A 16,184-nucleotide genomic window follows, 5' to 3' on the forward strand; every position below is an offset into this window, starting at 1 on the left:
TAAACAAACTCCTTTCGGCAGAGCATCGTGACTATTGTTCACACGCTAGGTATTTGCAGGAAGCTCCTATATCCAAATATCATCCATTATTCCAACAACTGTCTAAGTAATTCGTGAAAGTTGCCTTGCAACGGATTCAATGCTCAAAGGGCGAAAGCCATTTCATAGCACAACTATCGAATAACTATATAAAAAATGAGTTCTCGGCTTTCTAATTCGAGAACAAAATTATTAAAAATATTTTTCAATAATTTTGGCAAGATGCTATTTGTTAAATTCTATAAGAACTAATTGGGTCAACATACTTTGATTAGGCTCGATTAAATAAAACTTTTTTTGATTGAACGTTCCCAACATTCATTTTTTATATCACTGGTAAAGAATTAACATATAAAAGTTCACTAGCTGACATAGTGTATGTATACGTACCATAAGACATGTCACCCACCATTGGATATCTATTCGAATGTATGCTGTAATGTAACGACTGGGAACACCGTGACTTTATAAGTTCGCAGGCTTTGTCTTCGCGATTCCCCTCGTTTTTCATTTCGTCGCGTTGCATCGCCAGCGAACATCCATCATACGGAGCGACGCGTAATCGTCGCCGCGGACTTGCGACAAGCAAAATCGATACCCGTCAATCCCCAATGAGCGGCGATCTGGCCATTTCAGCGACCTCATAAATAATGAAGCGCATGCAGATGTGCTGCCATCGCGGTAAACCGTGCGTGTTGTGCGGCGAATTTGTCGGTTTTACGTGGCTAACGATGTGCGACGACGTCTATACTCTGTAGTCTTTCATTCTCATAATCGATTACAATATCATGCGCTTATCTTGCGCAACTTATTTAGAATTGTATAAAAACATGGTATCCTGTGTCATTTAGATAACCAACACTCTTGAACTATTGATTATTAGACTTGTAAAGATACTATAGTATTATTTGCCGAATACGACGAATATGATATTGTTGCATTCTGTATGAGGAATTTATAGAAGAGATTTATAGCTGCTTTTTCTGTATAAAATTATATAAAAGTCAACATATTAAAAAATGTGTTATTTTGGAAAATATGTTACTATAAAATAATTTTATAATATTTACATCATTTTTTGAACAGAAACAGAAATATAATGAAAAACAAAATTGTCCATATATAAAATTTATTTTACATAAAAATAAAATTTAGGTTTTGAAAAGAGAAAGAAGAGAGATATAGAGAAAGAAAGAGAAAAAGGGAGGAAAAATACATTAAATGAAATGCAAAAATAAATTAAATGAAATAATATTAATTCTACAAATATACTAATACGCGAAATTGTCAAATTTTGTATAAGTTTGCAGCTTGCATAATGCACATTTGCGCGGAGGGTAAATTTGGCAATCGAACAAATTTATTTGCAGTCATATGTTTGCATTGGAGTGCATGTAACATCCCCTCTGGTACAAATGTGGTGTGGATTGTATCGTACTAATGCCTAACAGGCATCACTAATAACGATCCTATAGTATTAACCGATATCGTATGACAACTAACGGTTGACACTGTTATGCAATGATGATTTGCCATAATACAAACATTACTCAAATTAGATCATAATAAATATTTCGTTCCTGTCCAGTGGGATCACAATGTACAGTGCTACATCTTTATGCGTTTCGACTTCTATAATTATTGTGATAATTATTAATATGAATATTATGTCGTTAAACATTACGAAACTAAACATAATTAAACATATGTTTTATTTTAATAATTAAATTACGTCAAAAAAGAAACTTTTGAAGAAAGTTACTTACTAAGAATTATTTACTAAACAATTTACTGATCGTCAAATTAAAGAGTAAGAATATTGTATCTTAAAGAGGATAAATATTAACATTATAAAGCATTAAATTATATTAAATTTTATAAATGATAACAAAATTTAAATATATGTAAATATCTCTTTTTTTCTATAATATTTGTTATAATAAATATAATTATATAATACATAAATATAATTATATAATACATAAAACATAATTAAAATTTATTTACATAGAAAATGAGGTACTTTGATAATGTACATCTTGACATAGAGTTCACACAGAGTTTGAATGTAAAAGTGGTTTTGACCAGAACTTGAACGCTATTAGGAACGTCAATGCAATATCGATCGAGGCATGGTGAAATTATCAATCTCCATCAACGGTTCATCAAAAATCAATTGTTTTTACTGCGTCGACGACTGTTATACATTAATGCTTTTAGCACTGAACGTTCAATTCTCTTCCAGTGGCCACCTTCGGCAGGAAACTCAATTTGCAAAATGAAATTCATGGTTGACCGATGATGATCGTCGCGAGATAGGAGACAATCAATCCGCTTGATGCAGCACTATCCCGCGGGGTTAGATCACTATTGCTGGTGGCTGACCTCCGATTCAGTAGCACGTTGCGCGAATTAGTCTGTGGCATTTGTTCGCAAAGGTATCATCCAATCATGCGAGTGCATCGTATGTTGCCTATCTAAATCGAGCTTTCTACTTTTCATTGTTATTTAATGGATACACTGTACATTATTTTAATCACTTGCTTTGAACGTCCGCTTAGCTGCCTCTCTTTTCTACTTAACCGAAATTTAATGAATAAATTATGTAATTATAAAACGTTATTTATATGAGCTTTATAATTTTTTTTATTTCTACAGCACTGAAAGCAGCACAAACTTCATATTCAATAAGAATAAATATTTTTAAAGAATAAAATTAGGAAATAAAAAGTCAATTGTTGACATGTTGTTTTGAGTATACGAATTGTATTGTAATTATAACGCGTTTAATATAAATCAAATTTTTTTTATTTATATGCGATTTTATAATAATATTACTAATTCATTTTTATGAGAAAACATTTAAAATCAAATACAATATTTTTTTTTAGATTAAGGATTAAATACGTGGAAAAATCGAATTTTTATTATTAAGCCCTTTTTAAAAGAAATCACAAATCTTCATTTAAGCCACACTTAGGAACTAATTTATACGAATTCAATGCAGTTCTCGTAATAAAGAAATTTAAACCGCTGTGCACGGAAAAGTCTTTAGAAGGGGGAAGAGATCTGATAATTGCGTTTGGCTGCCGTTTTCAACGCGCGCTCGAAAATTACGCCCCGGAACTCTGACGGCGCATTAAATAGCCGGCAGACATGTTCGCGCGCAAAACAATGAGAGACTATAGAGATCGTTTGCGACACACACGTCGACCGACCGGGGATTTACGATGCTGTGGGTGCTTTCCGTGGTCTTTGTTCTAACACGACCAAGACGTTGCAGGCTCCCCGGACCAGTATTGTAGCAGCGTAGGCGTTGATGCTTGAGAACTTCCGGTGCTAAACATTTATAACGTGTTCCTGAATTTGAATATCTTCGCGATGCAAAGTTTATGTAAATTAGACAGTTCACTGATTACTTTACTATATATGAATAATTTCGAATTTAAGAGAATGATTGCACTATTTTAAAAGGGGTTTCAGCATTGAAGTATATTATATTCTTCAATTCTTAATACATAAATAATATTATAAAAATCTGACAGTATGAATGAAAAAATTACGAGCATTATCATACTTTGCTTAAAAAAATTATCGATATACAGGATGTTCTGAAATTTACGAATTAAAATACTAAAACAAGAACTCTTCAAAAAATTAATTAAAATAATTATTTGTAAATTTTTATTTTAAGCAGCAACTTTGACATAAAAGCTTAAAGCTAGCTAATAAGAGTCATATTTAGACGGTCGACTATTATACGAATCACTACCGCACGCGCGACCCACAAACATGCGATTGTCTAAACATAATTTGTGATTAAATCTTATATCTTAAAAAAAACTGTTTAAAATTAAAACTTACAAATTCACAAACAACTATATTATTTAATTTATGGAAAACTTCTATTGTATTTTGTTGTATTGGTAACTTTTAGAATACTCTATATTTATATTAAATATTATATTAAATATATTACATTATCTTATGTTATATTATTTAATTAAAAACTGAAACTTCTGAGATGTTTGGTCACCACTCGATTTTCTTGAGAATTTATTACAAAGAACCATTACAGTGGCAATTGAAGAAGTAGAAAGTTGACAGTTTGCGGCAGCACATTGTAGTAAACTTGTATAGAACATACGTCTACAGGTTGTTCTGTTTATGTTGCAGGTGTCCTGGATGCGCAAACGAGACATGCATATCTTGAGTGCGGGCATCCTCATGTACACATCGGACCTGAGGTTCCAGGTAATCCATCCGGATAAGTCGGAGAACTGGACGCTGCAAATCAAGTCGCCGCAGCAGCGTGATTCTGGTGTGTACGAGTGCCAGGTCAGCACCGAGCCGAAGATGTCGCTCAACTATAGTCTCAACGTGGTTGGTGAGTACCGTCTGAATTATTCACACGCCCGATCGGCCCGGTTACGTAAATCGTGGCCTTGGGTTGATTCTGCTTGAAGTCTACCCTCGTTGGGAGACGAATGTTACGGCCGCTTCTCGATCGGCTGCTGTCTCGGAGAAAAGATTGTTCGCGACACGAGCTAGCTGGCAGGATCGAACGGGTTAAAGTTTAAACGCTTAAGTGCTTCGTCGCGGGATTATCCTCTCGATGTCGCCTTGCGTTGTGAAATCCCTGTCGTTTGGGGATTAACAAGTTGCCCATCGACATAGACATTTAACGAGTATGAGAGAAAGAAAATTATCAATGTAGAATTTCAGTACATACAGCATATTTGGTCAATTCGACCAATTCATATAGCCTTTGACATTGGAAAATAAAAAAGATAGATTATAAAATCCCTTAAAGTATTGATCGTTGATTAATATTAATGTGCTTTATAATTTGGTTTTTTTATTTTACAAAGTATTGTCTTTTTTAATTTACTAACAATAAGTATTGGATAAGGATAGACAAAAACTTAAATGACGATATTACAAATGTTATAGACATTAATATTTGTTTCAAAATCTTGAGTTTGCGCGTTTATTTGTATATTTGGTACGTGTATATGTCATACTGGCATTTGTCTAGAGAATATTATTTTGCCAGTTTGCAACGTTTGACGTATTTGTAGCATTTAATATTATTTTGATGTGATTATTAATACGATAATGGTGATAAATAATAAATTACTCAATGATGGTGTGACGGAGGGTTTGAAATTTCTCTGCAACTGTATCGTGTATGAAATTTGATCTCGATTCTATCACGAATGCCGATTGCACAATACAGCTGGCGATGACACGTACAATTACATATTGTCACAGATATCAACGTATTATCAAGTATTATTTTGCATCTCCTTGTATATATAAAATCTATTGCGCAGTTACGAGGCAGATGTGTTTTCCCACGGAAAAACAGCTAACTTTTTAAAATATCGTGTGACATGAAAAATCAACGTGTTAAGATTAATTTATGTTAACATTATTGAATATTTATCAGTAGTGTTTTTGCGATCCGCTTTCACAAACAACGAATAAAAATGCAGTTTTGTTGACTACTGCAATGTATAGTGAGAACACTATTCGTGTCTTTCTTAAAGTTGAAGGCAAGCACACCGTAAGATTTAGTTAGGCAAAGTCTCCGCGATTCGTTCTTTTTTTTTACGTTCGTGAATCTTTCAGCAGTTTCTGAGAACATTAGGGAAAACGACAACGATAACGCACGACTTCCGTTTCTTTCGTTTGCGAGCGTCGCCGAAATAAAAAGCAACGAGAGTGGGCAAGGGAGGACGAGTTATTTTGCCATCGAAAGTTGGATCTAAGATACATTATAAACAACATAACTTTGTACATGCAATCCGGAAGAATTTCATATTGGCATAACTGCTGCGTTGAAAACTCAACATTTTTGCTACTGCAGTTCGCGATCCGCCTCTCGTAAACTTTCAACCATAATAAACATCCGTCAGTTTTGTCGAAAATTGGTGCAACTATCGCAATCTCTCTCTCTTTCTCTCTTTCTCTCTCTCTTTTATTTTATACAAAAAAATTAATTGTGCTTTTATTCTGGCGCATATGGTGGTTTTTATTGTTCATATATTTTGAGACGTAAATATAATAACTATTTGTGTGCGCGAAAGAATGAAATTATATACTAATTCAACACAAAACATGCCAATAGAAATCCTCATGATAGATTTTTTCACATATCTCTCCTGCGATATCTTTAAGAAATTTGATATAAAATCAGATAAATTTTTGAATTTCTTGAATTCTGATATTCTTGAATTCTGAGATGCTTTTGAAATTGCTCTCATATCTCTAAAACTATTGAAATTCTTAAGAATCTTTAGATCGTGGAATTGTTTGATTTTTAAAATTTTGCTGTTAGATTAAAAGTTCTTGATGTCTAAAATTTTTCAACTTATGTAGATTTTATCGTCGAGATCTGTATAAGATCTCGTCGTTTTAAAATACAAAGAAAAACTTTCTAGTTTCTTTCCGGAGATATAAAATACCGATAAAATAGCGACTAAAACTCGCTAAAAGGGTAGTATGAAACGCGAAATGCAAGAGAAATTGTAGTTTGTAGATTACGGAAACGGAGTAGTATTGGCAAAAAAAATCTTTTATTTGCTTCGCATTTTGTTTACCTAGATTTGTCGTTTCGATGAGTAAGATTAAAAACCAGCCTAGAATTAATTATTTCCATTTAGGAATAGAACCGCAAATGCAACTGTTGATTTTGAACTCTACGCGAGGTTAAAGAGAAGAATAAGTGAGGGGCAAGGAACTGAGAGTACGAAGCGTAGGAGAACGTAAGAGCTCCGGCGTGCTCGATAAGCGGCTTGGAGGAAATACATCGACGAACCGAGTCCTTTTCAACCTCCACCCACCCTTATTCTCCCCTTTTTATGCGCTACGAGCGCATCGATGCAGGTGCATCTACTCCGTCTGGAGCGTTTATGTCTGGAAACAGGGAGGGAAGATTGGCGCGAAATAAATCGTCTTTCTTTCGCACGTTCTCTCATTCGTAAAATCGTAAAACATGAAGTCGACGGGGAGATCGATTTTACAAATCCATTTCGCAAAAAGCTGCAAAGGCGGAAGTCCCTGTTGACTGTAAATCAAAATTTTCCATTGGGGTACCAAGTAACTTTGCAGATTTGTGGAAGGGGAAAAGCTGTTTTCTAATAGATCTATAAAGATTAGAAGTGTTGAAAATTAATAGAAGTGTCAACAAAAGTAGGGTAGATTAAAAAATAATACAACACAAAAATATGATATTTAACAGGAAAAATTAATTTATGACAAGCACACACAACATTGTTCTTAAAATAATAAAAACTTTATTAAAACATTTTATATTTATATTAGAGATTTATACTTATAACATTTATTTACATATATTTTATATTATTTTTTTTATTTTTACAACTGTATATATTTATTCCCGTGTTATTTTTATAATTATTTGAAGAAGATGTTAACAGAAGTATATTTTGTTTAAAATCTTATTCGATTTTTACATGTTACTGAATACAGAAGATTTGGCACAAAATCCTCGTAATTCCTGTTTTTGCTTTCCGATTCGAAATGTTTCCTATATACAGAAAATAATTCACATACCAAAATTCGCGAGGATAATAAAATTCTGCCAGCGAGTGGAGCTTCAATCTGTACCACTCTAGCATATATATTTTTGATTTAGTTTTTTTTTTTCGCCGCAACATGTTTTCGCCTAATGGTATGGTGTAAATACACCGGAATTAACTACTAATGCATTTTTTACCACCCGGGCGTTTGTTAAATGTCTTGTCCTACCCCCGTCAAATAAATCCAAACCCATTTCTCGGATTCTAGTCTCGGATACTAGTTGGCCTTACGCGAGCTCTCACATGATTGTATTGGTTTAAAGTATGAACTACGCTATTTGTTTCGACAATAAAATACAGAAAAATACAATGTCGCTTTATCATTGTTTAATAAATGTGATCATAATTTTATTATTAAGCTTAACTTACTCGTAACTTGTTACTAACAGCAATTTAAAATACATGCAAAATGAAAACATCAACAAGCTTATTAATTTGCTGCTTAAACGGAATTACATTCTAGTTAACATTATCGAATATGTATTTTACTAATATTCTCTCAATTTAATACATTTACATATGAATATATAAATTTTATATAGCTCATAATAAGCTACACATATCATATATATACATAGTGTAGGTTATTATTTATATGAAACGTATTAACTCGATGAATATGTACCATTTAATACTGAATGTGGAACAACATTGTGGTTTAAATTTATCCTAGTTCACGATATGATATAATAGATTCCATCCTGGTTGTTCTACGATGGCCCGTTAATGAATGCACTTCGGTCGACGTAATCAGCAACGTAATCGCAAATCCGACGAGAGAGTGAAAATGATTGGCCAGCAAAGATTTGCTAGCAGGCAATAGCAGTGTCAACGTGTGACCAAACTATAACGGAGCACGAAACACTGTATCTAGTCAATTATCAATGTTATTTGTATATTTTATATTCTGTTATCATTAACAATAATAAAAATCGATGTTTTTCTTTAAGCAAAAAGTATATGACAAACAAACTTTATTATCGACATTTTTAAGATTTCAATATTTTGTTTTTGTTATTCTTAATTCTAAAAGACAATATTTTTCTATACATTGAGGCAATTAATGTAGATATGTAAAAGAGAGAAAGTGTTATTCACATGTGTTTTTTACATTTGTTTCTTTACGTCTCAATGATCGTGATTTTTAATGAAATTCTGTATTGCATTATGTATCATATGTTAAGATGTTATATTAGTGATTCTAGAAGTTTTGTTGATGTGATGTTTCATTCAACGAAATAGCCATGTCAGCAACAGCATGTGACATATATCGGTACAATGAGGCATAAAGATATGAATGAAATAGTATACAATTGCATACGGAGATGATATATCTTTACTAGGAGAAGATACATATAAAAGTACAAACAATATAGCGCGACTAGTTAATACATATATATTTATATTTTTATAGTTTTAAATTTTATATTAAAAAATTTTATATTTATATTTAAATATACCTTGTTTTTCAAAAGTATGACTCAAACATTGTTATTTTTGAGAGAGAGAGAGAGAGAGGGGGGGGGGGGAGGGAGAGGGAGAGAGGGGGGGAGAGAGAGAGAGAGAGAGAGAGAGAGAGAGAGAGAGAGAGAGAGAGAGAGAGAGAGAGAGAGAGAGAGAGAGTGGAGAAAAACATTCTCTTTTATAAAATACATTTAAAAAAATAGTTCTTTACTCTTTTATACAGTTTTAAAACTTACTATTTATTTATTTATAAATTTAAAACAGCTTGAAAAACAAAGTACATTAAATTTATAAAATATTAAATTTTAAATTTTATAACAGATCTATTTAAAAATATATAATTACTTATTAAAGCACGAAAGCAAACGGATTTGTATTGTACATATATGCATTATTAAGTACTATTTTTATAACAGAAAAGAAATGCGTAACAAATCGTTCAGGCCCAATTTTGATTTTATAGGTCCCACAACGGAGATTTTAAAAAATCAGATTTTTAATTAAGAGGGATATAAGTCATTCTTTGCCGAGACGAAAATACCAGACGCAGCACAATCATAAATAAGACCGCGGATAGTCAGCGTTTTAGTCACCACCGTCGTTGGACAGTGATTTTAAATTACGCAAAACTCGCTGAAAATGAAATTTAATTCAATCTTTGCAAGAGCGCTTGGAATTCTCTTGAAAAGATGCCGGAAAATCTTTAAAACATTTCTGTTTAACATATGTGCACATATTTGACATATTTCTTGTGATTTTGCGCAACATTTTATATAATAAAATAAAATGAAATAAGGAAGCATAATAAAATAATTAAACGCTTTATTTTTTAGTAAAGTAATTCTAAATATTTTTATATGCAATATTTAGATATTTTTATATGCATTACAACACATTACAATATATTAAATTGTTTACTCTTTCTCTAATTTATTATTATTAAGAACTTTAATTAGATTTCAATTTGTTGCGTTAAAAACTTGTATATAGAACGTTATTTTTTAATAGTAAATTTTTTTTATTAGTTTTTGTTAAGTATAAAACTATTGAAGAAAGTGTTTATCATAAATTTTTTATTAATTTATTATTTTTAATTAAAAACTGAAAAGATTTGTGGAAATAAACTGAAATTAACTGAAGGCTATATAGTTTTATCTAATATTTTCTTTCCTGAAACTTAGTTTTGAATTTTAAAGCAAAATATTTTTATGTTTGAGCGTTACTTGAAAGTTGTATGAACAGTTTGTTAATAAACAATTGAGTTGAAATAATATTATTAAAAAACATTGTAGCAGAAGTTAATCTATTAAACGTGAGTACTATTCTGTACTAAGCAAGCATATATGAATATGCATATGTAGACAAATTTCTCTTAATTCTCTCTTTCTCTCTCTCTCTCTCTCTCTCTCTTCCTCTCTCTCTCTCTCTCTCTCTCTCTCTCTCTCTCTCTCTCGAATTTGCAATTGAATTGTTTTTAGCAAGGATATTTAAGTAAATTTAAATTTATAAATATATTTTTCTGATTTAGCAAGAATAATTTGGTTTATTTAAGTTAAATCTTATTTTTCGAACTTTTTAACATTTGATCTTAAATTAGTCATTAAGTATCTATTTAACTTTTTCCTATCAGAATAAAATACAAATTCTACGTAAGCTAAAACCATATTTCTAAGATTTTTTTTAGCAATTTATACAGCAATTTATGTATATATAGGATACCTCATTAATATCGTAAAAATATTTTAATAGCGAATTCCTTGGTAAAGGGTCTCGAGATTGATTTTTTAAATTAAATTTGATCATACACTTACTTATCGGAATTATTTAGTTATTTTATAATTTATTTATTATTAGCTTTTGTAATATTTAATTTTTTTAAGTTTTCAGGATTGATATACAATTATTCGGTGAAGAAATTGTTAGTTATATCTTTGTTAGAAAGAAAAATAACTACAAATAATTTGAGAATAATTATTTAAAAATCTTTGAGTTGTTTTTCAACAAGATATTCTGTATTCCATATTTAGATATATTTTCTATATTCGACAGTTAAACGTGCATGCACGTTCTCTTATGTTCTGAAGTGCAGAAATAATTACTCTCTGATGTTTTCATTATCGTTGCAATATTCCCACGCCATTGCATCCTTCACTTCTCTGCTCTCGTTCCTTTGCGCATAATAACCGCGTGTTTCGGAGGCAGGGTTTCGCGTTTACGTAAGCCAAAATATTTCATCTTACGCGAGACGGGGAGAGCCTTTATGTCAAGACGCAAGGGCATCTGCGTTGTGAAAGGAGTTCACGAGAATCCACAGAATAATTCGTGCAAAATTTTGGGAGAGGTAACTTTGGTGAGAACTTTACAGAAACCTTTGAAATAGAATACACACACATACACACAGAATAAAGTTATATATCGCGAATTTTTCTATTTATAATTATATTCAATGATTATATTCTTTCTAGAACGCAGATTACTGTAGATAAAATTAAGATTTGTTAAAGTTATTGATATAATAATTAATTACACATATTAAACAAATGTTTTGATAAATTATACATTCATACACACACAGTACAATTATTGTGTACGTGTGAGTTGAGGTTAATACATAGCAGTTCAATTTGTCTATATGTATGCGTTGTATATACACATGCATATATTGATATTAGTGAATTAAATGATGTACTTTGAATGCAGATTTAATTGTATAATCTTCTAATTATTTATAATTTTCAATTGTAGATATTTTCTGATTTGCCAAGCTTACTTTTAGATGACATAGATATAAATAACTTTCGGATTAATTAAATTGCAACGTCATGTTCGTTTTGAAACATGTACATATCGAAATGCGGTAATATCGCAATGGAATAATATTTGTTTATTTGACGTCAAGCCGCGCAAGTAAAATTGTGGCCGTTCTTCGTTTGTAATAATATATGCTGTTCGATACGAAACGATGAGCGAAATGACAGAAGACAGAAAATAATATTAAGCCGCGTCAGAACAATAGCTGTTATTATTCGTGCAATTAAGTCTCATTGTCACGATTGGTCACACTTGGCTACAATATGGGAGCGAATGACACGCGTTAACGCACTGACGGCTTAATTGGTTTCTACCTCCGTCCTACTGCAGCCATCCTTGGTGCAGCCGGGCATTCACAAATCAATTGCGAAATTCGTGGCCATCATATACGAAGCAATACGATCCTTCAAAATCGGTGTAGGTACGGATATCTATGTCAGATCGAATCACTTTTTGCTTTTTTTTCCATACAACTTTCAACCTCCAAAATTGTGTACGAGTACCATCATTTGACAGGAGATTCCATTTAAATCCGACGTTTATCATCCGATCAAGCTTTCCCCGAAATAAAAGTGAAAAAATGCAACATAATTTTTTGTCAATTATTTTATATAATAAATTTAAAAAGATATTGAGGGAGAGATATCATTTCGTGATACAACATTATTTTTGAATGCTTAATTACAAACGTGCTTTTTTAATAGATTATTTACTGAATAATTTTGAAGAAACGTTATGTTAAATTAAAGCAGGTTAAATTGACGTATCGTGTATTATGCATAATACACTTTATCAATCATTATTCTGCTTATAGCGTATAATATTGGTTAAACAAATTGCTACATTGATAAATATTAGAGAATTGTTCCAGCGTTTTATTTAATCTTCATAATGTCCAGATTACTTTTTATGAAAAAAATATGGTTTTTAAAATAAAATTCTTAGTCGTGTGCTATTGTTCTTCTTATATTTTATTTACAATACACATAACACAGAATAAAATTAATTTTATAGCATAGCATTCATACACCTAAATTTTTTTACTATTTATAATCCGTTTACATGATCTATGATTGTGCCAGATTATAGAATTGTATCTGTAAATTTATGTGTATATATATTTTAAAATGTATTTTATGTACATATAGTATTCTGAGATTTTTAAAAGATCTCTTGTATAATGCACAATAAAATTGAATAAAATTTTATCTTGAATTCTGATACAAATTGTATGTCGCTAAAGTAGATTTTATAGAAGTGAGAGTCCTAATATTTTAGATGCTTCTGTATTGACACATGACACTCTTGTTCCAAACCCGTCAATTTTCATTGTGCGACATACAATCTCGACACGATGCAGTATCCAGGGAACAGGATGCGAGTATTTGTCACTCTTACGGCAATTATGGTCTCTCCCAGGATCGTTTATCTCGTTATGATAGTTAGATTATCTCCGTTCAACCACAAGATACATGTGCAGATCTATAAGCGGCGATATCTCTCCACATCCAAAGCGACCTATTTCAGGCCCCTTTCCTCGCAAATTCGTCTCGCTGGGATTCGGGTGAACCAACCATAGTCAGGACTGGCTCAACCATTGTGCTAAATGGACCATGTCATCTAGAAGCCTTTTAGAACACTAGGCACTTTTTATATGATATTTCCCGCATAACGTATTTTATCAAAGAGCTTATCTTACAAAAATTTTTATCTACTAATTCTAATAAAATATTTTATATATCGATTAATAAGTTATATAAAAATATTACACAATTTTTTTTATTACAATGTGATTTATTAATAAAATTTATATTTATTTTTGTTTAAAGTCAATTCGGGAAACTGTGTTTAACGCGTTCGTATATTTATGGTCCGTAATAACTTTTAACTCACGTAGTTGCTAACTTTGTTATGTCTTTTTATAATCATTCTAGAAATTGCGACTTTTATAATCATAAACGTCAAAATATAGTACGGGAAAATCTGAAGTAGCTTCTTATGCGAGAAGATACAGCGTCGACGCGTTAATCGTGAATAATAGTAAGATTCTTCCCACTCGGATTAATAGTATACGATTCCACGAACTGCACTTTGCAAGTCATCAACAGCTATGTTCGAGTTTGCGAGTCATTACAGATCTTTGACGATCCTAATCGCAGTCGCACAATGCTCCGAGATGATTTCCTTCCAGTCTTGAATCGCTCAATTTAGTCGACAGCCGCGATGCTTTAAGTTTCCAGAAACTCCCTAATTTGCGCCGCCGTATTTATCTGCCGTTGCAATTAAGAGAGTTGCAATTGCACTTTGCCGATCCCGATCGCCCGTGTGCCAGTGCGACGAAATTAAACGCCGTCTCTTAGTTGCGCCTGTTGCGACGATATTTGTGTGCGCTATATTATAGTATTCTACTTTAAGTTTGCCTTGGATGACCTAACTTTTAGCGAGGTTACTCTAGAATACCCAGCAACGAACTACAAGGATTGGATAATGGCTAATTATTTCACGGGTGGCTTGTGACAGACGATATCGCGGGAAACGGGAGCTTCTGCCCAACATTGTTCTTAAACACTTGTAATTAAAGCGGTCTTGATTAGACACAGATCTATTGGTATCTTATTAAGCGTTCAAATTTCTAGAATTAACAAATTTGCGATCTAATAAGAGAGGTTTATTATATAGTAATATGAATTGTAACCAAATGCATTGCCTTCAATAATTGGTGATAACAATCATATTAAATTTAGTCTTACGTAGGCAATCTACTGTAATAATTTTATATCGTTGAATAATAGAAATGTCATTACTCAATGCCTTATTTTTTTTACTATCTACATATGGGAAATGTGTAGATAGTACTTTACTGAAAAATTATTTTTTTTTAATTAATTTATCTTGTAAACGTATAAATTGTTTTTCCATTTACATTATTAATTAATGTTGAATATCTGCTTTAATTTTATTTGCATTTTTGCACACACAAATCACGTTTAAGTTTATTTTTAAAAAGATAGAAATATGTTTGGAATATGTATAATTGCAAGTATTTTAATAAGAAAAAAAAAAGAAATTTTGTAAACAACTGTCGTGTCACGAGTAACTTATGTAACAAACGCAACGTATACCATTCACGGTTTTATGAAATGTTATCGCGTCGGGTAGACTAGGTTTAACTCATAACAATTCTGCCAAATTTGCTATAAAATTACGTATGCAAATAAACATTGCCATGAGGAACCATATTAAACTTCCTTCATCTTCACTATAGAGAGTATACATATTATACGGTGTATATTTCATATACAGCAAAATATTTCCTCGAGTACACGTTATACAATCGAAATAAAACAGATGTAAATTTCAAATTTATTTCTCGTTGTAGTGAAACACTTTGCTTTGCGATGTTTAAAGAATCCCACACGAATCTCATAGATTTTGCCCCTCGGTAAAAATTGTTGAAATTGTAGCATATTATAATTTTTTGTCATAGAAGTTTTCATTATGAAAACATTAAAATAATTGTTATGGATATTTTGTAAATTTTTTATAAATTATTGTATGCTGTCTGGGTATACACATAGGTCTGATTCATAATATTATTAAAATAATGATAAAATGCAACATTTTGTACGGCTCCAGCAAAATAATTAACCTGCAATTTCAAATTTTATGTCCACGGAGACTTTCGATCAGAGAGCCAAAAATAATAACATATTACTCAGCAAATTTCACTAAGGGCTGAATTCATAAGAATTGTGCGAGGTCTTTTATAGATAAGACAACTAGAGCAACTGAGTTGACGCGACAAATAGATTTTATTTTGAAAGGTTATATCGACAGCTGATAAATTTCTTGACAGGTTTTTTCAAGAGCATATTGGGTGAACATTAGGTTAAGCTACAATAACGCCTCGTGTAAAGTATTTGAAAGCGACGAAGTACAAAGCAGCTTAAATTTAGCTGCCTTAGACGGGAACATCATCTTTCCGGTTCACAGTCTTTACTCAATTTATAGCAACATCATATAGTAACGTTTAATCAAATAATTAAAAAGGATAAAAATTTCGTTTTATTTATAATAATGACTTTAATTACGTTATTATTTTATCGTTTCAATTATTATTTTTAAGTCTCTGTAATTTGCAAATTTGCATGTAAATGTCTTTATATAACAACCAAAAGTAGTTAAAGACAAGTAGAGGCATATCTTTTGCTAGCGTTATCCGAGTAATCCGAAAGCGGATTAAGCACGCTTGTCGAAGCGCGG

The 16,184-nt window shown here is 31.7% G+C and overlaps 1 protein-coding gene across 1 annotated transcript in view; it reads left to right on the forward strand.

Moving 5' to 3' along the window:
- LOC105832044 (zwei Ig domain protein zig-8) overlaps nt 1-16,184 on the forward strand; it is a 312,677-nt gene that overhangs the window by 167,093 nt on the left and 129,400 nt on the right. Inside the window, exon 3 of the mRNA XM_028193050.2 lies at nt 4,216-4,426. Coding sequence (XP_028048851.1) covers nt 4,216-4,426 — 211 coding nt within the window. The remainder of the gene's footprint in view (nt 1-4,215; nt 4,427-16,184) is intronic.

Source organism: Monomorium pharaonis, chromosome 9 (assembly GCF_013373865.1).
Source record: "Monomorium pharaonis isolate MP-MQ-018 chromosome 9, ASM1337386v2, whole genome shotgun sequence".
In the NCBI taxonomy this organism is placed as follows: domain Eukaryota; kingdom Metazoa; phylum Arthropoda; class Insecta; order Hymenoptera; family Formicidae; genus Monomorium; species Monomorium pharaonis.